This window comes from Dermacentor albipictus, chromosome 2, assembly GCF_038994185.2.
Source record: "Dermacentor albipictus isolate Rhodes 1998 colony chromosome 2, USDA_Dalb.pri_finalv2, whole genome shotgun sequence".
Classification (NCBI taxonomy): domain Eukaryota; kingdom Metazoa; phylum Arthropoda; class Arachnida; order Ixodida; family Ixodidae; genus Dermacentor; species Dermacentor albipictus.
The window spans coordinates 176,753,646-176,778,572 of NC_091822.1; the positions used below are offsets into that span (position 1 = coordinate 176,753,646).

Here is a 24,927-nt window from a genome sequence, read left to right on the forward strand (position 1 = left end):
CAAAGTCTCCGTGTGGCGCGCGTTACAATGCGGATTGGCTTCTGAATTGTTCAACGCTGAGGATAGCGAGCCCTCGAGCATATACGCTTCTATCAGACATGAACATGCTGCCCTTGCCCTCCCTGAGCCGCCTCACAAAAATTCTGAAAGGAATACCATATGCAAGTATGGGTTCAATCCTCTCTGTATGGAAGCTATTGGGAAACAGCTGGGCAACATAGCAGATGGGAAGAAATTCGGCACACTGATTTTGGATGAAATTAAGTTACGCTAGGCGCACAATTTCAACAAGTCAACCTTCAAACTTGATGGTTTTGTGGACTACGGTGGTATTTCAAATGAAGGAACTGACCAACTTGCAGATCATGCGCTCGTGCTGATGTTCGTACCACTTCTGGCGAGCTGGCTGCAACCGATTGCCACCTTTGCCAAGAGAGGTGCTGCGCCTGGCAAGACTTTAGTAGAGCTGGTGTGGCAAGCAGTAATGCAATTGCATAAACATGATGCTATGGTGATCGCCGTAGTCAGTGACGGAACCGGGAACAATTGCTCGATGTGGCAGCAGATGGGAATCAGCGGCAACGTAACTTCACCTTCTCACAAGATTCCACATCCATGCCTGCCTGAGCGCACGTACTTTTATTTCCTGTGTGATGTGCCACATGCCCTAAAGTGTGTACGCAACCATTTGCTCAAGCACAAATATGGACAGGTGAGCTAACGTAATTTATTTCAAGATAACCTGTGCTGATTGGCGTCGATAACTCGCTGACAGAGCAGGTGCAAACAACCAGAAAGCGGGCAAAATTGCTTTGTCAAAAGTAGCTCAAAATTACTTTTTTGTGTACAAAGTAAATAAAAAGTGCCACTGTGTTTGTTGTTTGTTTTGTTCGTCAAAAAGAAAATGAATTAAGCTTTGATCTAAATATGTTCATAGTATTCAACTTCGTCCTTGTCACTGCTCAGAGATCCCTTCCAACTCATTTGCACGTCCCATAATATCCGCGGACAACTATAAAAAAATACATGTGTCAATTAAATTTATTAGACGAAGAAGCGTTGACGGGGGTGGATCAATTCACCACAGCGTTGTCTCAAGCGACTGCTGCGCGTGATGCGTTAATGTCCCTACGTCTGCACAGGCGCTCGCCGTCTTTAATTACGACACATCTTAAGAATAAGCAGCAAAAAATAAAGCCCCCGCTGAAGGGAGCACCGTGGCGCTTCTATAGGGAAAAAGTTGGTTGAAAAGCGGAATCGCAGTACACGACCGCTCATTTGCGGTGTAGTTGCAGCCTCTGAAGACTAGCTAGACATGTCATTCAAGGGTCATTGGCATAAAATATTGTGCGGGCAGCCAAAACACAGTCGTCAAAGAGCGAACGGCACAGGCCAGTTGGGGAAAACGACCCACCGCAGAGATGACATCGCGGGAGTAGACGATGCGCGCTGCGTGAGAGATACGTCACTGCAGCGCCGATAGTGCACAGACACCGTGAAGTACCCGTTACTTACGCGTGGCAGGTTTGTCACAAAACTCAGACTGCGTATCTAAACTACATTTACCGACGGATAAGCGCCTACAGGCCAATTGGTGCAAACGACGCGGCGCAGCAAGAGCAGACGACGCGCGGCGCATGACGAAAGACGCGACTGCAGCGCCGGTAGTTTCAGTGACACCCGTTGCCGCCACGTCAGCCAATATGCTCGCATAGGGAGCTGCGAACCTGAAGTACGTCTGAGAACGTTGGTCACACACTCGACTACAATAGCCTGCACGAAGTGTTGGTAGAAAAAAACCCTATGGTGCTCAAACCAACGTTGGCTCAAACCCGACGTCGATAACGTGTTTTCGGCTCCCAAAATCGCTTCCGTCGTATTCAACCAGCCAAAGCAAATAAGATTTGCACTCAAGATCTAAAGAGCACCACTTTTTGTAACCTAAATTTGAACTCTTGGGTAATAGCATAGGTAATAGTAGGTTTTATATCTCGAAGGCAAATTTTCTTCATGCGAGACGTGTTAGACCACTCTATACGTAAAAACATAGAGTTTCTAAATAAATACTAATATGAAACTCTACGCGTAACAACGTGTCATGGTCGCCATGCTGTAGGAAAGGAGGCATTGCTGTAGGCGTCACTCATCATCAAGCCAGATCCAATCCAATCTGAGGTCGTAGTAGTCGTAGCGCTCGGATTCGAATTGGAGTAACAGACGTAGCAACTTCTGGTTTGTACTGCATTGCGGTGCGCGCGCAAGAGCGATGTGTAAACAGTGTGAGCGTTTAAATTCGTGAACAATGAAGCTCCTGAAAACATATGGCAGGAGATACAAATCGAGTTTCCTCGAAGCTTCCAATACCAAACGCGTCTGGAGCCCCGAGGTGGTTTTGCTTCAAACGCCGCCGAGAAATCAGTCGGAAATTCTTTTCGACAGCCAATGGTAGGTACATGAACTTTATAAACACGGCATCAATTGCTTCCCAGAGAAGCTTGTTTTATTCATGCCTTCACTTTCGTCACCAGCAACCCTACGGCGAAGGTAAAGCGTGCTCCAAGAGGGAAGGGAAGTTCGAAGATTTTTCACTATTCTTTGCGCGGAAACTCGTGCATATGACGGTCCAGCAGCTTCTACAAACGAAATGTCTATCGTTCTGACCAAACGGAGCGATAACAAATGCTAAAGTTTCCGCCAGACGCAAGAGTTCTGCAGGTAGCGTTCCGTCCAGAAGTAATCCAAACGCCAGTGTACCGTTCTTTCCAAATGATTCATCAAGGTAGCGTTCCCTTTGGACGCCTCTTCTTTCTTTTGCGCTTCTTTACTCAGGTTCCTAAGGTCTACAGGCCTTCATAATAGGCCGTAAGAGCGCCGCTTGCTCCCGGCTCTATAGCGTACGCGGTAGGTTTGTGCTGGTCCCGCTTTCTCTTTCTCTCTTCCGCGCTTTCTCTTTCTATACTCCTACCCCTTCCCCCGCTCAGGGTAGTCAACCAGAACTACCTCTGGTTAACATATGTGTCTTTCTGTCTGTCTCTCTCTCTCTCTCTCTCTCTCTGCTGTGCTAGAGTTCCTCTCAGCAAGAAGGAATTTACGTTTACTGTGCGATTTGGCCCCATGAAATCATTCAGCATGAGAAAATTAAAACAATAGCAGCAAAGGAAGGCCTGAAGATTATAATAAAGTGGGCAGCACAGTAACTCCAGGACACTCAAGGGTAAGTGGGGGTTCAAAAATGGCACAGGTCACTGAGGCCTCTGCGTGCCATGGTTGTACCAGATCAACTGTCCGCAGTCAACTTTGTATGTGAACACCCCTGGTACACTGTGGTCTCGGCGGCCACAACCCACAGATCAGTCTATGTTCCAGCTATGTCACTGTTTCTCCTTTGCTATTCTGGAGGCACGTCCAAAGTATACTCGATATGCATGCGCAGGAAGAACATAGCAGCTCCTGACTTCAATTACTTGTCTGAACAGAACTGTACCAGTAGTTATCGTTCCAGCTGGACAAAACGCGAAACACACACTAAAACAAAATAATGCTTCTGAAATTTGTTGTTCATAACGTGCTGCTAACCATTGTAGTGGCAACAATTGCATTGAAGGCACAAAGACATGTATGGCGCAGTATTGGTCTACACAGTCTTTCAAAGTGAAACATGCTCTTTCGCATATTTTCGTGGCAGATGCTTGGGGATCAGAGATTGAACTTTCATGCAAAGGGTGTGCGTTCTCGCTCAACCGAGTTGCGGGGCAAATTCGTTATGGGACATCAATTGTTAAAGCACTTATGAAAAAAAGCACAAAGTGATGCACTGTCCGAAATGGTACCAAATTTAATGATGTTTCGGCTCCCACATAATAATAATAATAATAATAATAATAACTTTATTTGCATCCGAAATACACGATGCCGGAGGCCTGCAGAAAAAGCTGTCGCATTGCAGCTTGACAAGGCCGCAGGCCCCCGCACTGGCAACTTCACGTAGCAGTCAGCAAATTATAAAAAATATATGTGAGTTACAATCAGCACTCACTGAAATCCATACATACAAAAAGATAAAACTCATTCCATATTCAGACATCGTTATACAAATTATGTTGTACAATTTGAAGTTATACAATTAATACAATTACAATTGCGATACACTTAATGCAAGTAATACAATACAATTTGAAGTTATACAATTATAAAGTGCAAACATTCAGCTTTCAATACACTGTTTATCCATGCATGAACGCCACCAGAGACCAGCGCACACAAAATGAACCGCAGAAAGCGCAGATAACTCCGCGGTAAAAGTGCAACAACATTATACACTAACTATACCATTCTTTTTTTTCCTTTTTTGTTTTCTTCTTCTACGCACTAAAGTATTTTCGAAGGTCCGCAAAAGTAATTTTGTCAGGCTCTATATTTTGTGTCTGTAGGGTATTCAATAACCTTGGCAGCCGGTTTCTTAACATTTGTAAGCCATATGTTGTCCTACAAGTATCTATTGCCCATGTTTCAAAATTTCGCGTATTATATGTAGTAGAGTGATATTTCAACTTCGCTAACTGACGCAAGAAACAAGTATTATTTTTTATCTCTTGTTTATATCGCTTGTACAGGCAATAATCATAAATATTTGTTACTGGCATTATGTTGTAGCTGCGAAATAAGGGCTCAGATGGATAGTACCTGGGTACATCCGCAATAATTCGCAGAAACTTTTTTTGCAAAACATGGATTTTTTGCAGGTTGGTTTGCGTCGTAGAGGCCCATACTAGGTGACAATAATTAAGTCTGGAACAAAATAAAGTATTGTAGATTAGCATCATTACACTGCGTGGTAGTATGCTTGCGTTCCGATATATGAGGCCGATTACTTGGGACAGTTTTGTTGTTAACTTATCTATGTGCTCGTCCCAAGACAAGGTATTGTGGAAGACAACACCCAGTGTTTTAATAGAAGGCACTATATCAATTGGAGTTGAGTTAAGCAGAACCTTTTGATTTAATGTTATCTTCTTGTTTCTAGCATGAAACAAAACTGCCTTTGTTTTCTGTACATTTATTTTTAAGGCATTTTCTTCTGTCCATTTTTCAAGCTTACCCAGGATTTCGTTGGCGTTGCGAACTATGTGGTTGGTTTCTTTTGCTGACAAAAATATACTAGTATCGTCTGCATAAATGACGAATTTTACTTCTGGACATATACTTACAATGTCATTTAGATAGAGATTGAAAAGAAATGGTCCCAAGATGCTGCCTTGAGGCACACCACAAGAAACTGCTAATGGATCCGAGTGAAAGCCTTCTATGTCTACAATTTGTTGCCTATTTCTTAAATATGAATAGATTAGAGAAGCAGCAACACCTCGCATACCGTATCGTTCTAGCTTCCTAATGAGCAGTTCATGATTAATAAGGTCAAATGCCCTTGAAAAATCTATAAAAATGCCCAGTATTACATTTTCTTTTTCGATTTGATCTAGTATATACTCTTTTTGTGCAAGAAGTGCCGATTCAGTGCTCAAACCTTCACGGAAACCATACTGGCAGTCAATCAAGATGTTGTGTTTCTGTTCGAATTTTTTCAGTCTCTTGAGGATTACCTTTTCAAAGGCCTTTGAAAACACAGGCAATATAGAAACAGGCCGGTAATTGCCCATATCGTTCTTGTCACCCTTCTTATAGAGTACCTTAACACGAGCAACTTGCATTTGGGGTGGAAATATCGCTTGCTCGAGGCATAAGTTAAATATGTACCGTATGCATGGAGCAAGCAAAGAGGCAGCATGTTTCAAAGGCTTCGCTTGCATCCCGTCAACATCCAACGCACTGCTGTTATTTAGGCTTATTATTACCTCTGTCACTTCAGCTTCAGTGACAGGGTCAAGGAACACTGAACTGTTATTGTAGTAAACATTTTTTAAATCACTCGTTGCTGCCATTTGACCCGCGGATTTCACAATATGCTCATTGAAAGCATTGGCTAACGCCTTCTCTGACAACTCGTTGCCATTGTATATTATTTCACGAACTGATTGGTTTTTGACATTATATTGTAACACTGAGTTCAACTTCTTCCAGAGAGCATTTGAGCAGCCAGAAAGGGAAGTAAATAAATTATTAAAATGATGTTTTCTTGCTCTTTTTAACTCTTTGTTTAAACAGTTACGGAAAGTTTTAAACTTCTTTAGTGCGTCTGGATCTCTGATCTTAATAAATTTGCTAAACATTGTATTTTTCTCCCGAATTTTTGCTGCCAGGTCAGAGGTTATCCAGGGCTTACGAATTTTTCTCTTTTGTTTTACGCATACAAAAGGAAAGTTCTCTGTATATATAGGTTTAAGGATTTTAAGGAATTCCTCGTAAGCTGCGCAAGCATCTGTAATATTATACACAGTGTCCCACGCCACCAATGAAAGTTGGTCTACAAATGAGGAAAGATTTTGCGGCGTAATACGCTGTATTAAATTTGCAGGCGAATTTTTTTTCATGTTCACCTTTTTACTACAGCATAAAAAAATAGGCAAATGATCACTCAACTCAGCCGCGATAACTCCAGCTCTTATTCTCTCCGGCATTACATTTGTAACAAAAATATCAATCAATGTAGACGTATTCAGTGTCACTCTTGTTGGAAGATTAATAACATTTGTAAGGCCATTGGATTTTAATAGAAGATCCAGCTTAACCTTTGACGGATCACTGCTCAACATGTTAATATTCACATCACCACCAAAAATGAGATCGAAATGGTAATCATTTACAAACGCAAAAAAACCTTCTAGGTATTCTAAAAATGGTGTCATCATTCCGTTCGGAGGTCGATAGACAACAGCGATAACAATCCCTTGCAATTTCAACGAAATAAACTCATAGTCGCTTGTGCTTACGCAGAACGCCTGAAGTAACTCACACGAGAAAGTATTTTTTACCAAGATGCATACACCACCACCGCGACCACTGGTCCGGTTAGCATAGAAAGTTTGATAAGAAGGAAGACGGAAAACAGTTGAGTCATCTGTGCTCCATGTTTCTGTAAGCATTATCACGTCAAACACGTGATCAAGCTGCTGGAAAAAAAGAGTAAGTTCGGGTACTTTATGCTTTACTGATCGGATGTTTAGATGAAAACACTTCAGTGATTTCATATATACTGGTCCCAGGTGCCTTTCAAAGCCATGCGGCAGGACGTAACGTTCCGCGTCGACGCTATCCATGATTATCATTTAGTCATCCCAGAAACTGCCGTGTTCCTTATCTTAGTTTACTCAAGTCGCTAGAACTTGAAATGGCCACCGCATTTTCACCGTCAGTTTTGCGCACGAGGACTCGGCCATTGTGATGCCAGACGTACTTGAAACCGTTTATCTTTGCCCAGTTTTTCACCTCAAAAAGAAGTGCACGAGTTCGTTTGGTTATGTTTTCTTGCAAAAACAACTTATCATCTACACAGCTCAGCTTCTTGCGGTTTTGCCACCATTCATCTCGCTTCATTTGTTTGGCAAAGCGACAAATAACAGCTGGCGTTTTTCCTTTTGTAGCGGGCAGTCGATGGATCGCCACAATATCATGTTGCAAAAGTTGTGGGAGCTCGGCCTTTCCTGCTAGCGCATTTATTTCGTTCAATAAATTCTCATTGTAAGTTTGCGGAATTCCGTGGAATTCCAGGTTTAGTTTACGGCTTTGCCATTCCAAGAAGTCAACTTCGGCCTTAAGCTGTGTGACCTCCTCCCGTTCTTCAAGCTTTAGTAACCTTCCTTTGATATCCGCGACATCGTGTTCATTTTTTTCCGTGCGTGTTAGAAGCTGATCGTACTGCTCGCTCATGAAGTGAACATGGGAGCTTTGTCCAGAATCAAGCACGTGCTGTCCACGTATACTACTGCTACAGATGTGCTGGTTAATGGTTCTGTTCTCTAAGGTATTATGCCTTGAAACAACACACACTACCTAAATATCTTCACTGTATCAAATGTTGGCCTTCAAGTGCATGATTCCTTTAATAAAACAAATAGCTTCCTAGAAGTGTTCAGCTATTCATAACATTCACAATCATCGTCTGTGGTTTCAGCACAGTTCTTTTATTATTTTTTTTGCATTTATATCCTTTTCTCATTTTTGAAAAGTTTGAAACTGATCTAAAGGTCAAGAAAGTGGTCTTCTTTGGCACACCTCACATTTCAGTGATTCTTGAAACAATGCATGCCTAATGTGTAGTAGTCATGTCTGTAAAGGCACCTTGCTCTGAAGCTTTTCACAGTTGACAGCAGAACCAGAACACATAATGCGAGCGAAACAAGCAAAATTGGAGACACGCCGTCAGATTCATGATGACATTTTGGAGTGCTTATTTTGAAGCAGCTGTCGTGTTAGAATGCGGCAGCACGAACATTTCCAAGCCTGGGCTTTATACTGGGCAAAACTTGGTGTTTAACACTCAAATGAGCATCTCTCAGCATTTGAAGGGCCGTTGGATTTTTTTTTTCGCTGCCCAGCGACTAGTATTGGCGACACTTTTAGCATAATTGAAAGAGTCGCAAGGTCCTGTGACCTGTGCAAGTTGTCTGTACTCATTTGTGAAATCACTTCTGGTTTTACATTGTAGGTAAAGTATGGGAATGTAACTAACCTGTTCAACATCAGCTCCAAGCGATCTGATAATGAGCGTCGAAAGAAGTCCAGACCTCCCTGCGGACGTACCGACGACCGAGCCTGCAGGAAGTGCTCACAACAGAACTGCAATGCCCATAGGAAACGGGTGAGTAGTGTGCAAAATTTTATATAACTGCATTGCCTTATATTGCCGACGTTCTCTGGATGTAACTGTCAGGATGCACTGGGGATGATAGATGTGGTGAGGACGTATGGCACAAGCAGCTAGTTAATGACAGGCATGCCATGTGTTGACAGCAGCAGCAATGCGACGATTCCTTGTACCGTTCACCAGCTGTTAATCATCCTGCAAGCTGACGCCAGTTATTGGGGGACGTTGGCACGACTGAAATAATGTTCACACCTCGTGTCGCTTGGTTGGTTGAGAGACTAGGTTTTTGTTTTATCTGCTGAATGTGACATCAGGAGCTCATACGCTGCGGCACAAAAGTAGCATCTCCAGAGGCAGTGTTTTTTGTAGCTGGACATCATGGGAAAGCATGGGGAAAAATTAATTTCTGGAGGACTGGACGCAAGAAGCTTGAGTATCATCTTTCATCTGCTGGGGATATTTACGTTAAGGGTAATCCTAGGGGCAGAGAGGGAGAAAAACCATGAGCTTGCTGAAAATCCAGCTCTGTATTAAAGCACACCATGAGGAAAAGCTGCATGTTAAAGACAAGAAAGCCCTAACCTCAATGAGAACTGTTAGAGCTGAAGGTGACTTAAGTGATGAAACATAGTTAAATAGGTGCATGTAAGGATGGGACAAAGGTAGAATGCACGGAAGACAATTGCTAAGAGGACTCCAAAGGATTAACAAACAAGGGGATTGAAAGGACAGGGCCCACTGTACTAGAAAGGATCACAATTAGGCTAACTAGCCCATCTAAGTCTCTTAATCATGACTTAAGTGGTTCCACAGTTCCACTGAGCACAAGGAAGTGTAATCAAGTCCGGACCGTGGTGGTTGCATTCCAATATGAGGGGAATGTAAAACTGCTTGTTTACTCCTGTTGATGTGAATGCTGAAAAATTCCAGGTGCTCAGATCCCAGTGTGTGCACTCAGTGTCCACTTAGAGTCCACTTGATGCGTGTAAACTTACTGTTAGAATAGAAAGAAAAAAAGTCAATCAATCAGTCTAGTCTGCAGCGTCCAGTATGACTTCTCTCATAGCCCGCAGTGCAGTTTTGGGACATTAAACCCCATCAACACAAGTTGTTTTAATCTCACTGTTAAATTCGGATTTCATCCTTTCACAGCCTGCAGCCCAGCAGAATGGTGTGTCACAGAGCCTGGCCATCAGGAAAGCCAGACCAAGGCGGCAGAATGTCAAGAGACTTCCAACAAAGCTGTCACTTAAGAACAAGAAGCCACAGACGCAGCAGTTGCCACCAACTTCAATAAGGAAAGGGGATTTTCAAAAGAGCAAGCTGACTGCGATAAGCCACAGCTCCACTAGTTCCACATCATCATGTGAGATACCTAGGCGTCATCTCAAGGATGTATACCTCGGCAGCGTAAAGCTTCCTGGCAGTCCAGTAAACCCTACAAGCTCAACACCAAAAAATGATATAAGACGGAATGATAGGGCCTACACAGATTGTATCGAGCTATCTAGTTTAAGTAACATGAATAGCATTGATATCAGCAGCCCTCGCTTTATGGAAAATGACAGCTCTATTGCATATGAAGGAAACAAAAGGCCTAGACAGGAACGAACCCACACTTCTGATGGTTTGGTTCCCTCATTTCTCATCCCAGGAGATCACAGCGACTGGATTACTATTAAGGAAGAAGAGAAATAGAACAAAGTGCAAGCGCGATGATGGAATAAATAGAAATAGAGTCGAAATGAGCTTTACAAGTGGAGACGCTTCGAATTCAGTGTGGGATACACCTATGGCAGAAGAATGGTCACCACTCCTGGTGAGCACACCAGTGTCTGACGGCCAAGTCAACAGAGTTGAAGCAAGAAAGGCGTGGTTTCTCAACTGCGCAATGCAGACACCACGTGTTGCACCATCCACCATCTGTAACAACTCTGTCTTAGTACAAAACTCTGCCATTTTGGAGAAACAAGTCCAGGGAACTGGGTCACGTAACGTAAAGGGTAGCCTGAAGCGAAAGCTAGCCAGTGCAGTGCAGTTTCAAGCTCCCTCAAATGAAAACAACAGTGGCTTGTTTTGGGAAAATGTTCCAGACAGCGACGTGAAAGCCAGAAGCCAATTGAGAGACAGTAGCAGGCACATGAGTCCTTCGACCAGCCACTGCAGGTCTGATTTAGAATGCAGCATTGTGCCTCTGTCACATGATAAGAGTTCTGTTCAGCTTTCTGTAACTGAACAGGAAAAAGCTCAGATGGAAGATTTTTATGTTGAGGTTGCAGACCTTCAAGGAGGAGCCTTAAGCAAACCAGATGCAACTTTCGCTGTATATTCTACAAAGTCTGACGTTTTAGACTCGCAAGGGAGTGGAAACCTGTGTGACACTGAGAAAAGCAAGAGTCGCCTATTTATCGAGCCAGAGGCTTCACATCAAATACTACGAAACAATTCACAGCTGTTCGCATTTCAGAAAGATCTGCGTGTCAAGCTTGTTGACGTTATGAAAACATCAAATGCTGATAAGTCCTTGCTGCGTTCACCTTTGTTGGTTGCTCAAAGTGACAGTGAAGAGGCATTCTTGTCAGAGGAAGATGTCCTACAGGAAACATTCCAGCTTAAGGAGCTGCGTGTTGTTCTCACAGACCTAAAACATCAAGAAACAAGGTTGAACAAAAATGCACACGATTGCTCACCACACACATCTTTATTGGGTGATGAAAATGATGCCAAACAGTCACTCTCATCAAGGGAGTTTGCCACGTGTAAAAAGTTCCAAATGAAATATGTGAGAGGTCGGAGTAAAATGCGAAGCAAAAGAAAAGCCCTTCCAGTCAATAGTGACATATGTGGTGCGTCCTTAGCACGTGAGTCACAGTGCACTCACGCTAATGAAAACATGCAGTCATGCTTGTCAAAGGAGCGTGCTCTGTGGGAAAAGTTCCAGCTGAAAGATCTGCGCATTGTTCTGACAGATCTGAGAGACCAATGTGCAATACAGCCCAAAAATGAAGTCCAGGCAGACAACACCAGCTCGTGTGGAGAGTTGCTCACACATGAGCCACATTGTGCAACTTTTGCTGATGCGGAAAGGTTGAACAGACACCATCAAAGCCAAACAAGCTCCTCTGAACTGTTCTACAGTAATAGTGCTCCTCTGGATGAGAGTGGCAATCTTGTGCATCGAAGCATGAACACACCATTTCAGCATTGTCTTCGAGAGCTTTCAAAAGCTGAGAAGGCGGACATGGCAGTCGCCACATGTAGTCCTCACATTCTGATTTGCAAGTGTCATCAAATTATCAATTCATTTGCATGCCAAGTGGATCAAAAGCTTCCACATAATAATGATAACGAGAGTGTCAAATATGCCAATAGTATTAGGAAAAGGTCAGGACAACATGGCAGGGCCATTGAGAATGAACCGTTGTCATTGCCAACTGTTGCTCTGACTTGTGAAGCCGAAAATACCGTGAGCAGTGCTACTGGTGGTTCGGCAACACTGATGATACCTAGCTCGTATGCATCTTCCAAGCACAAAAATGACTCTGAGCAACCTTCAGCACCATGCTTACGCATGTGCAATGAACTCAACGAAAAGCTTAAAATGCTCAAGGAGACCAAGGTTGTTCTTAAAAGACTCGACACTCAGCGCCAGCTCATGCAACCTCCTCTTCCAGCTACACTGAAGAAGAGACTTGCACCACGTTTGAGTTGCTCAAATAATCGACGGTCAGACTGTGCGCTAGAAGAGCGCATCATTGGTGCTAACTGCAACTCTTCACAAAATAAGAGTGCTTGTAAAAACAACTGGTCTGCGTGCCCGAGACGACAGGTCAGTATTGCATGACAGATAACAGTTGGAACTTAATGGCGTGATAATCAGACTTGCAGTCAGTAATTACTTAAGGAAAGGCTTGGTGCTAGAAAGTGGTCTTATTAAGCATTAATAAACGTTTAAGAAAATGTGGAGGGCACATCAATATCAGTTGTATGCCTCTAGGCAAATTATTTTATCTTAACCTTTGAAACAGTTAACAGTTCATGCAATTCATGCAATTCATGTGATTACGCTTGCATATGACCTATCAATCCAAATTAAACGATGGATTGTAATATTTGGGTCTTGTATTGTCTCGGGGGGCCACAGTGTATGCTGCTGTATATTTCTGTGGGTTACACTGCTTTTCACAATGAAAATCGATCATTAGATGTCACCATCACCTCTTCCTCCTCTAGCTTAACTATAAAACCTTGTTTCTTCAGTAGCCTTCCAGAATAGATTGTATCTCAGTAACACAGCATAAAACTTGTGTATAGCTCCTTTGGCATGGGAAGGATGGTTTTTCAAGTGTGGCCTTTGGCAAAAAAAGTGCACTATTTAAAAAAAATGCTTTTGGCATGCATGCAAGCACATCTGCCAAATTAAATCGGATCACACTCGAGCAACTTCACCTTTCTGTAGCGTACACTCTGGTGCATCCCATAGTTGCTATTGCAGAACAGTTGTTTGGAAATCTTGTACTAGCAGCATCAGATACGAAATGATATGGCGACCTCTTATAACAGTCTTGCAAAAAAAAGGAATACAGGAGCGTTCAGGGTACACCGACGTTTCTCTATTCCTTTATCTCTGAGCATCATGAAGCAGCATGGCATCTCGGTCCGAACCCAAATATCACTTATGGCATAAACCTCTTCTGCCAGCCACTGCACAGTTCTCGCCGCACTGTAAGTCTTTGTTGAATTTGAGAGGTATTGAGGCAGGCTTTCTAACTGCAATAGATGCACGGCACTAGCGTCATTTTTCACATTGCAAGCACGGATTAAAAATTTTCACTTCTGTTACGACAGCATCGGTGATGCCAGCCAGTGAACACGATTTACTGGTTTTCCATAGCACTAATGCATGTAGTTAAATTGCTTAATAATCTTGACCCATAAAGTCACATGGAACTACAAAAGCCTAGAAATGTAGTTTCTTGGGCAAACATTTTTCCACACCTCAGAAAAAGCTATAAAGTATTTCAAGAGAAGCCTGTAGTATTTGTTTTAATAACTTTTAAATAGCTGTGGCCCTTGTTTTCTTGCATGCATATAACTTTGTTAAAAATCTGGTAAATGCTAACACTTTTATGTGGACATTGCTTTATTCAAAACTTCAAAATTGTAACAATTTCAGGCAAGACTCACCATGGCTCGCAAAAGTGCGGTTCCTTCACGAGTGCCACTGGATGCCAATCGAATGCTACTCGATATGTGCCGTCAGAGCAAAGCCTTGACCTTCAAGCAAGCTCTTGGTGCCGGGTGCGTTGAGTTCCTTGATTTCTAATTGTTGCTTGCTCTGTTCTACACGCAACTTCCAACTACAATTAACCTCTATTTATCCCAAAAGAATTTCTCATTCCTCTAAATAGCTGTCATAGAACACGATGTATTAATATTTTTTCACTCTAGTAAAGCAGCTCTTTCTGCCAGTTTCTATTTAATGTTTTCCCGCACTGCTTGAGCATGCACTTCGGTAACCTCACTGAGAATCCACGCGGGAGCTGCAAGTGCAATATACTGCCATTCCAGTTGACAGTCCAGCATATTGTCGGTTCCTGTGCTGGGCTGATTCAGTTTGTGCTCTTTAGATTGCTCAGAAACGTGTAATAAGAAAGGGTGCAAAATTTACTAATTGAACTGAATATGAATATTGCAGAAGAATGACCTTCGAATATCAAATTGAATATTCATAGTGGTACTTCTAAACCAAATAAAATATAAAGGTTACGTCGAGTCCATTTGATGAAGAGCTTTGTTTACCTAATCCAATACGTATAACGTCATTGACAATTAAACGCCTGGTCAACTAAGAAGCTTATAAATGAAAAATGGCTTAGAGGTGTTTTTATGTGGTGCACCGCAACGATGACAGTAATGAAACAGACAAGCAACACGTCACCAGATGCACAGAGACTTGTGATCGTTAAAGGAGGTAAGTGTGATGCTACAGTACTGCAAATTCTTCCCACTGACCTGTGGAGACTGGCTAAGCAATAAATTGTCTTGCATCTTTCACGACTACAAATTCATATACATGTAGGCTGTCTATAGGCAAGGAATCTTTATTGAATGACTCGAAATTATTGAACAGAAGTCATTTGCTCCACGAGTTCAGTAAAAAAAAAAGGTTCCTTTATGCAACTACCACCGCTCGCCGACAGCAATTCATTGGGAACAGTCATTTCTTGCATGAGTCTTTTTTCATGTAGACTCAAACAAGTGCTGTTATCTCTTATATTGGAACAAAAATGAATATTTGACATTTTTGAACAGTGATTCCTCATACCGAATACATACTGAAGAGACCTGCTCATTCAGTTCAAATTCAAAATTTCAAATATTCGCATACCTTCAAGTAAAGAGAAAACAGATGTGAAGTTTTGTGACCTGATGGTTGAAGTGAAGTGCAGCCTGTTTGCTTGATTGACAGTCATGGCTGGCCGGTGATGAATCATTGGAGTTCAGTGTAAGCACAGAAAAATTAGTCTTGCTTAAATTAAAAAAATTTCTTATGCATGGAGACATATGAACACCTATCACGACCTTTGACCATGATAAAAACAAGCAAAAAGGTCAGATGAGTTAAAGTTGACTGTATTTACCGTGACTGTATTGTTTTGAATGTATACCGTATTTCTGTGTGCAAAGCCCACCTGTACATGTACTTGTACCGCCAATTACAATCCTCATGAGAGGAAGAAAAAAAAAGATACAACAATGTTCAAATTTTTGTAAAAGAGGTCGGGACAGTTGTGAGCATAAAGCATAAGTTCAGACATAGTCTTGTTTTGTAAGCTCAGTCACTACTGCATTCGCGGTTTCACAAATGTGAAAATTTTTGTCTTAGACATACAGCTCTGTTGTGAAGCTGTATGTGAAGACAAAATTCATGTATAACCCACTTCCTCACTGCTCTCTTAAAGAACTACCCGCTTGGCTTTTACTATAATGCTCAAAAGCTGCCTGATTGAAGGCAATTTTCATCACAATGTTCTGATATAGTTTCCAAGTAAAGATGTTCAAGTACCAGGGAGAAGTTATATAACAGTTAAGCATGCAGTAATTCATGCATTGGTGGCAAAAATGTGCAATATTTAAACATTATTTCTTCCTTCAGTGCTTTCAAGCAGTGCCTGAAAATTGGCGAGGGCACATATGGAGAAGTATTCCGAATTGGACATGGATCAAAGCGTCTGCCATCAAGATTGTGCCCATTGAGGGTTCCTTCCCTGTGAATGGAGAAAATCAGAAAACTGCTGCACAGATTCTTCCAGAAGCCATCACTGGTCAGTATGTACCTGCATACAGCAGATTTTGTCAGCTCCTCACTGGAAGCTTACCATTATCGCTGAAAAGGAAGGTGTACGATCAGTGCATTTTACCAGTGCTGTCATATGGGGCAGAGACTTGGAGACTGACAAAGAAGCTTGAGAACAAGTTAAGGACCGTGTAAAGAGCGATGGAACGAAGATTGCTAGGCATAATGTTACGTTAAGAGACAGAAAGAGAGCGGTTTGGATCAGAGAGCAAACGGGTATCGACAATATTCTGATTGACATCAAGAGAAAAAAAATGGAGCTGGGCAGGTCATGTAATGCATTGGTTAGATAACCATTGGACCATTAGGGTTACAGAATGGGTTCCAAGAGAAGGGAAATGCAGTCGAGGATGGCAGAAGACTGGGTGGAGCTATGAAATTAGAAAATTCGTGGGTGCTAGTTGAAATCAGTTGGCGCAGGACAGGGATAATTGGAGATCGCAGGGAGAGGCTTTCATCCTGCAGTAGACATAAAACAGGCTGCTGCTGCTGCTGCTGCTGCTGCTGCTGCTGCTGCTGCTGCTGCTGCTGATGATGATGATGATGATGATGATGATGACCTACATACCATGGAATGACAGCATGTTGGCTTGCTGGATGACTTGCTTTTGTTGCTTTTATTGAGTCCGCATGCTTGATAACTTACTTTGAGGAGCGTGAATTTCAGTGCACACTGGTTGGTTAAACCACCGAAAGAAGATATGATGAATGCAGCTTTACTTGTTGAGTGCGTGTTGTTTAATTTTCAGTACCAGGCATCACCACTTGAAAGTGCTGTAGTTTGTATGTTGCAGGTGACATGTATACATTCCTGTTCAAGCTTTGCTACAATTAAAGTTGTGCTGATACAAAATGTTCCATCCCCCCCCTTTTCTTTTTCTTACGTAGATAGCTGGTAACTCCAAAATGAAAGTTCAAGCCCTAATTTTTTTGAGCAGGCAATAATTAGTGAATTGTACAATCCTTTAAAGTGAGGAATTTAAAATGTGCACCAAATAAGTGATGCCGGGTGTGTGAGAGAAGAGCTTCTGAAACGTCACGAAAATTTACGCTTGTGGGCATGTGATATGTCACTGACACTTATTTCGGTGCAGTAATCGAAGGTGCTCTGTAATTGTCTTGCTGAAAGCATTAACATGATAAGATAATGGGGGAGAGAAGGTCAGAAGGGCATTGCGCATTTTCGAGTACTGACAGCAGAGATTTCTTGTCAAATATGTGGGAGTAGCAGGCCAAAGGAACTTCTCAGGGCAACCTCTCCTTTTTGCCGTTAACATTTCCCTCTCTCTCCTGTCAAATATGGAAAAGCACAGAATAAATGGCCGATGTGATGCGCCAAGCTTTTGGTGGCATGGCCATGTTGTGGCTTGCAAGCACTGAACCTGGCCTGAGTGGTGTGCGAGTGACTTGTGATACCTCACACATTGTTGGTAATGTAAAAGAAGTGTTCGTCTATGCTGGGAAGCCATTCTGCTTCTGGGACGCATTTTGAACTTGGTCACATCAAAAAAGTGTATAATTAATTTGTTGCGCATTTGTTGAATTCTGGAACTATGCTGTCAATTTGAAATTTTTAAACTATCTGCAATTAGTTTTTTTTTCATTGTGTCAGTACCCGTTTATAGCTTGCTATTTCTTTTAAAATGGTCTCTACAGACACATTCGCGTTTGTCATCACTTGAAATCCGCGGTTGAACAACAACATAGCCACTGTTTTCACCTCTTAAGCCATATCATTAAAGCGTCTGTGCACGTGGCATCAAATGATGGTTGCGCACCTGTTGGAATTAACCACTCATTGTGCGCTTTGTTTAGCCTCCAAGAAAGGTCAGGTTGCTGTACTTGTCGTTCTTTATACTGGCCATACTGTCTGGCTGCAAAATCTTTAAACGTGCTCACGCCAGCTTGTGCTGCTTGCATTGAGCCCATCTGGCATTGACCAGGAAACCCTGAGGCTCTTACATAGAATATTCACCGTTGCTCCTCTTGCATGGTTTCAGTGTTGCTGTACAACCAGCTACAAAAGTTTATGGGACACAGGCTCCATGACAAATGTGAATTTCAGCTGTATGAATGCAGAGTGCTTCTATAGATTGAAACTGGACTTGAAGCTAAGTGGCCAGGCTTCCTGCGTCTCGTAACTTTTGTGGCTGAGTGTGAATCTTGTAAAAGAAACGTCTAAGAGCATAAGTACTGTCACATTTGGCATTTAGCTTGAATATGTTGTGAGGTGAACCATCATTGTCATTCCTTTTCCTTTTTTTGCAGGGAGTTGAGTGCTCTTTCCCAGAAGGGACGAAACACTATCTGCCCAAATTTTATTGAAGTGAAAAGGTAATTGAAGTCACACTCATACACACATGCAGCTTTTTCTGTGCTTCTAGTTAATATCTACTGGCATTCAATTGAGTATCCCTTTCTTTTTATACCCACGTTGACGAAAGTGGGTAAGGTAGATAGATTTGAAGGAAATAGAATGTTTGCCATACAAAAGGTCTCTGGCGCTCCTCCATAGCCAGTATAGGAAATGTGGGAGCTTAATAAATTCAAGAAAGTGTGGTACACTACTGCCAGCAGAAGTCTATGGTCTGCAGGAGTTGCAAGTTTGTTGCCTGGTTGCATAACCTGAGGTTGAGAGGCACATTTCTCTGGTCACGCAAGTGCACACTGCACCAGTAAATTCCAGGATGCATGCAAGTACTTCAGTTGGCAGTAGTACACACTGAATCTGCCATGTGTGCAGCACGTCAAGCAAATTGCCTGACCTGCTTCATCTTAATCTTTTCTGTATAGCAGCAAGTAACCAAAATTGTACCATTTCCTAGAAAGTTCTAAGAAATGAGGCACGTAGACAGACACTCTTTCCAATAAAAGCATTCAAGCAGCCCCCCCCCCAAAAAATACACACAATGCCAGTGCTGCCATCTTGTGCCAAAAACTGCAACTAGAAGCAAACTGATAGGTATGCTCGTCATCAGTTCACATTGCCAGCTATTTATTTCTCATGACAGCTACAGCCTCATAGATTACAGTAGCGAAAATACTCATTAACAGTAGAAGGGCTAAATAAAGCTAAAAAACAACCTGAACAAAGAGGGCTACCACGTTATTGCAGCAGCTTTCTTGTCATGTTCCTTTTCTATTTATTTTTTTTCCGTTCCAACTTGTATCCTAAAAACTAGCAGACATATATTGTGAAATGTACTCTGCTGGAGATGATGAATAACCCGCCGTGGTGGTGTAGTGGCCATGGCATTGTGCTGCTAAGCCCAAGGGCACTGGATCAAATCCTGGCCGTGGCGGCCGCATTTTAATGGGGGCGAAATACAATAACACCTGTGTACTGTGCATTGAGTGCACATTAAAGAACCCCAGGTGGTTAAAATTAATCTGAAGTCCCCACTACGACATGCCTCGTAATAATATTGTGGTTTTGGGACATAAAACCACAGAATTTAATTTAGACAATAAATATTAGGTTAATGTCTAGATACCGCAAGTACCATGCTACTAAACGTACGGATGAATGTGGTATTAGTGCAATTTGGTCTGTGGCAGACAGCTCTGCGTCTACAGCACATTTAGCAACTGGTTACGCTGCCTGCAACACAGTGTGGAAAGTCATTGAAGAGCATCTATTCTTTCTGATTGTGAGTCAATTTATGCAAGGAGAGTTTCATTATGTTACTCTTACAGGTTATACTACATTCAAGACAGGTACCACCCAGCCCTCCTGAAGCAGTGGGATGCATTTGATTCCAAAAGGGCGAGCGAAAACGATAGGCCAGGTAAGGCACTCGAGCACTGCTGAACACTTAAATACACAAGTCTTTGTGTATGATTTATACAAATCAATATTCATGCGTTTCTGTAATTCCTCGCTTTATGTTCTTGTCTTAAAGAAACCTGTTGTGTGCTTAAAAGGACACCAAAAATTATTTTGGCTATTTCTCTCTCTCTGGTTTTAGTGTAGGTGTCTTGCCAAGTAGGACACAGGAGTTTATCATGCCTTAAATGAGAAGTTATCATGTGGTAAATGTGAAGTGTTACATGTGCTTCTCACTACAAACACCCCCTCCTGGCATTTACATTTGCATAGAGAGACCAACCACCTCTGTATTGAGTGTGTGGTGGAAGCCATATTGGGTATAAGTATGCTCGAATGTGAAGCAGTGACGACCATTCACTACATTCAAGAGATAAAGAAGTCAACTTAATTCATTCTTGTGCACTGCTTCAATGCAAGCAATGTCATCACATGCACGACATCTCTTCATAATGTAAATGGTACCTACATTAGTGTAACATCATGTAATGTCAACGCATCTACCATAAGAACACGTGGCAATGTATTTCCTTTGTTTTTGTTTTTCTTTATTGCAGACTGCTTCAAGGCAGACCAGAAGTTTATCATGTTTCAGTTTGCAGATGGCGGAACATCCTTAGAAGATTATGAGGTCAGTCATTTCATTAATATATTGCTGCTGTACCCTGAAGCACCAGATGAGTATAATAGTTTTAGGCATTTTCAGCCATAGAAGCATTTCTAAATGAAATCAGATTATTTTTCCTTCATGCAAGTAATTCAAGTCATAAGGTATTTTTTGGTAGCAGCTTTTGCGTCATTCTCTTTGCAGATAAACTCTGCAACAGAAGCCAGGAGCATTTTCCTCCAAGTTGCTTGCGCATTGGCCGTCGCCGAAACTGCTCTAGAGTTTGAGCACCGTGACCTCCACTGGGGAAACATTTTGGTGGCGCCAACGAAGCAACGTCACATTCACTGCCATCTGCCTGAGGGTACCTTCAGTCTCGAAACAAGTGGTGTTCTGGCCTCGGTGATTGACTACACATTGTCCAGGTTACGCAAAGGTAACCATGTAATGCATTTTAGTATTGCTTGCCACAGTGGATCAGTGGCTGCAGTGCTGTGCTGCCGGGTGTAAAGTTGTACTTCTGATTCCCAGCTGCGGAACCAAACAGTGGCCAAGTGTTCCATTGGAATGTTAAAGGGACAATAAATAAATAGTCATAATCAGTTTTAAACTGATAATGCATTCTTTCAAAATTCTGTTTTAGTTTATTTCACTGCAATAGGTTCATTATTAATAAAATGAAGGTCAGAGTTTTATATTTATCACACAGCGAAACCAGGCCGAGCGTTATATATGCGCCAGTGTGACATTTCTAGTATTTGTGCGGTTGTGGCTCAATCGAATGTCATGAAACTTGCTTTGTGCAGTATTTGGCTCCCTTTGTTTTTGTCTGTTTAACCTACTTGACCGGAGAGGGTACTAAACAGGAAAATGTATGACCCGAAGTGGCAAAACATGGCAGACTCAAGTGTAGTTGACTTCTACGTAATGCAAAGCCTTGCACAATGAGCTGGTGAGTCCTGAGCAGCCCACAACGCACATTGTTGTTCTTGCAGCTTCGGCCAACTTATGTGCTCCTCACATTCGGGCTGGGTCAGCAGCTTTTCTGGACAGGAACTTTCAGCGTGCCCGCTCGGCAAGAGTCATAGTGGCACGCACGTCAAATTGGCAGGGCTTGAGCAGCCCAAGATGTGCTTTGGTGTTTTCCTATTGCATAATGTTCTAAGAGGCTGTCGGGAAACCAAAACGAAATTGAGCTGGTGGGCGACGCCGGAATATGATGCTTACGGGAGTGAAATATGGCACTCACTTTGTGCTGCCTGCAGAAGGAAAGATGGCATGTTTTATTTATTGCCTTAAAGGCGTGCAGTACACTTCCAACAGCACTACGCCACACTCGCTGTGAAACATATAGGTAAACATGCTTCTTGCAATAAAGTCAGCAGCGATAGCTGTAAGTGCGACATATGACAACCTGCAAGAAGATTTTGAGATTTGCTGGTACTGGATGGAAGAAGAAACTGAGTGCGTGCCGGCACTTTTGCATGACGCAGGCGGAATTACTGCGAAGAAGCTACCATGGGAGGTGCCTAGTGCTCTTGGTCACATGTGCCTGGCACCTTGTTCTCATGGGATCTAGCGGTCGGAAAACATATCCTACGATCAAATTTTGGCAATGTAGTGAACGTTGGTGCCTAAAGATAATGTTTTCCAAGATTGTATTACCATGTAAAAAAGACTAGTGTGTCATTTTTTGTGTTCTTAATTGCAAGTGTTGGTGCCAGGCAACTGCATGAAACAGGATCATATCAGCAAGGTTCTATTGCGCTCATACACATAGAAAGGAGTACACATCATATGCTTCACATACATACTTGATACATACAAATCTACAGAGGAACCATAACACATTTGCTACACATAAAGCTTCTAACAGTATATTTGACAGAAGCGCTGAAATGCAGTGGTCACCGTAACTTGGTTATTTCGATGCAGAACACGTTACAAGCATTCTTTCGCCAAACGCTGGCATTAATCATGCATAGTAGGTGGCTTTCTCAAATTTGGTGTACGTGAACGGCAGACAAAGCTACAGTTGTTGTCTTGTACGAGTTTGCTGACGACACTATTGTCTTTTTTCTGGTAGTTCATGCAGTGGGAAAATAGTAAGGAAATGCTCGATAATGAGTCAGTTCTTTATATCACACTGAGCTCAGCACAGGACTCTGCTTTAGGCAAATTTCTTTTTCTTTTTAAATTTAGGCTTACCGAAATAAATAGGATGCTATATTAAGTCAAGCTAAAGTGATAGTCTAAGGCATCAATATTGTTACGGAAGGATGAAAGAAGAGAGAGGAAGAAGAAGGAATCGGAGATGCTGGGTGCTGCGTATTGTTGGTTGTCAGCCATCTTAATAACTACTTTCACTCATCCTGTATATATATTGTAAATATAGTCCTTATATACTCGCAACATCCCCATAACATATTGGTGGAGGTGTGGTGGAGGTTCATATTGTGAACATAGCTTTAGTAATCGAGAAATCGAGGGAAGTGCAGTGCATGATTTGAGACTACACCAGGACATTCAAGTACTAGCCCAATGACGCAGGCACTCCTTACTACAATTCTTTGAATAGTATTAACTACACGTAATAAAAAAATAATTACTTTATGAGACGAAAGAAAATGTCACTTCTCCAGTTCCATTCAATCTTTAGAAAAAAGAATTAATTGACGCAACAATGCAGGTGGTAGAAAAGTTCCATTTTCGCACAATTCTGCACCACCCGCACTTTTGTTATTGCATCATGCTGCGCTGGCTTTGCTGGCTGACAAAACTCGCATAAACTGAGAGTAGTAGAGAATGCCATGTCCATGTGACGTCGTGGAATGCCCGAACAGTGCGTGTCACTTGACCAAGAGCTTTGTCATGGCTCAGTTTCTCCATGGCCACGCATTGGTGTTTTGCGCCAAAAACTGTAGCGCCGTCTCTCAGGTGCTGTTTTACCCACCGATGGCAGTAAATGGTGGTGATGGCGAATGCAACGTCATCACTCCCAGTTCAGGCACGGGTGATTATAATTGTGCTAAAGGTATGCACACCCTTCAAACGCAATTTTCTCATAAGCTAAGTGTTTTCTTGGCATGAAACAGGTGCTTGAAGGTTTCTGGAATGGTATTTGAACAGTCCTCATTGACCTAATATTTACCTTTAGTGTCTGTTTAAACAGTAGCTAGAAAATTGCTAAACCCAAGTTCTGCAAACAGAATTGTAGCTACATCCTTGCGAAAGCTTAGTTTGTTTAACCCATTCTGTGGCCATGGACGAGTTCAGCTTGCCTATGCTGCTTTTGATTTTCATACAATTCTAATTTTTTTCATACAGTGCAGTTAAGCTCAACTCTTGCAAAAATGATTGATATTTAGTAGACGTAAATATTTAAAATATCGTCTTTTTTTTACAATTGTGCTGTAAGAAAAAGGCTATTTCGGTCAGAAGGCATCGGAAGGTGCAAAGAATTAGAAAGACCAAAACAACAACTGTGTATCCTTTCTTATAGTAATTTGCAAGCAGTTCATACATTTAAAATATGGTTAGGTTACTCGTGGGAATATTGACAGTGTCACAATGGCTAAGATAGGCACTTGAACTTCTCAATACACGCAGCAATCAGCACCAGATTTGCAAATATTCTCAGACCCATGTTTGGCACAGAAAAAGAAAATTGTTAAAACATTTACTGTTGTCTGGGAAGTCCTACGAGTACTTAACAGTAGTTACAAAGCCAGTTCTATTGCTCCAAACATAAAACACTAGTTTGAAAGATACATTTAACTCTGTCATTATCTTTAAACCTTGTTACCAATGTATTAGCTTTGCGTGTGTGTGTTATTAATTCCTCAAAAAATTTCCAGACCATGATTTCTTAGGAAGCAACATCATGGTAATCCTTGAACACTTCAGCAGATTTTATATTTTTGTCTGCTTGTTCTGCGAAATATTTTGTGCTGTTCTCTTGGCAAGGTTCCCAGGTTCTCATCAGACTTTTCTTTCCTCTGTGTCAAGATGGAGCAGTCATCTATACTGATGCGTCCCACGAGAATGAGCTTTTTGGTGGTGTTGGCGACTACCAGTTTGACATCTACAGGCGCATGAAAGAGCACAATCAGTGAGTCTATCACTCTACCCGCTACTGATCATGCAAAGCACAACCAGCTGCACAAATGATAGAAATGACAAATCAATCATTTACATCACGCAGCTTTTATACCAAGCCGTTAAGTGCACTCAGAGCTTTGAATTTAAACTCCGCGTGTGAACCCCTGCTGGGGGATATCTTAAACATGGTAGTTTATAACAAATAAGGAAGAGCCATACAATTCTATTAGGTCCCCAGCCATGTTGAGATATCAGGGAATGAAACAGCAGAT

The 24,927-nt window shown here is 42.1% G+C and overlaps 2 protein-coding genes across 2 annotated transcripts; one reads left to right on the top strand and one right to left on the bottom strand.

Annotated features, from left to right (window-relative positions):
- Positions 1-7,251: 7,251 nt before the first annotated feature.
- LOC139055805 (uncharacterized) lies at positions 7,252-7,824 on the bottom strand. The gene has a single exon (XM_070533355.1). The coding sequence runs from the start codon at positions 7,822-7,824 to the stop codon at positions 7,252-7,254; it is 573 nt and encodes a 190-aa protein (XP_070389456.1).
- Positions 7,825-12,362: 4,538 nt separating this feature from the next.
- Positions 12,363-24,669, top strand: LOC139055806 (serine/threonine-protein kinase haspin-like). The gene is made up of 8 exons (XM_070533356.1): positions 12,363-12,462; positions 13,938-14,062; positions 15,921-16,093; positions 18,390-18,455; positions 19,818-19,909; positions 20,505-20,578; positions 20,759-20,990; positions 24,521-24,669. Exons 1-8 carry the CDS (start codon positions 12,363-12,365, stop codon positions 24,667-24,669), a joined length of 1,011 nt encoding a protein of 336 aa, XP_070389457.1.
- Positions 24,670-24,927: the final 258 nt, after the last annotated feature.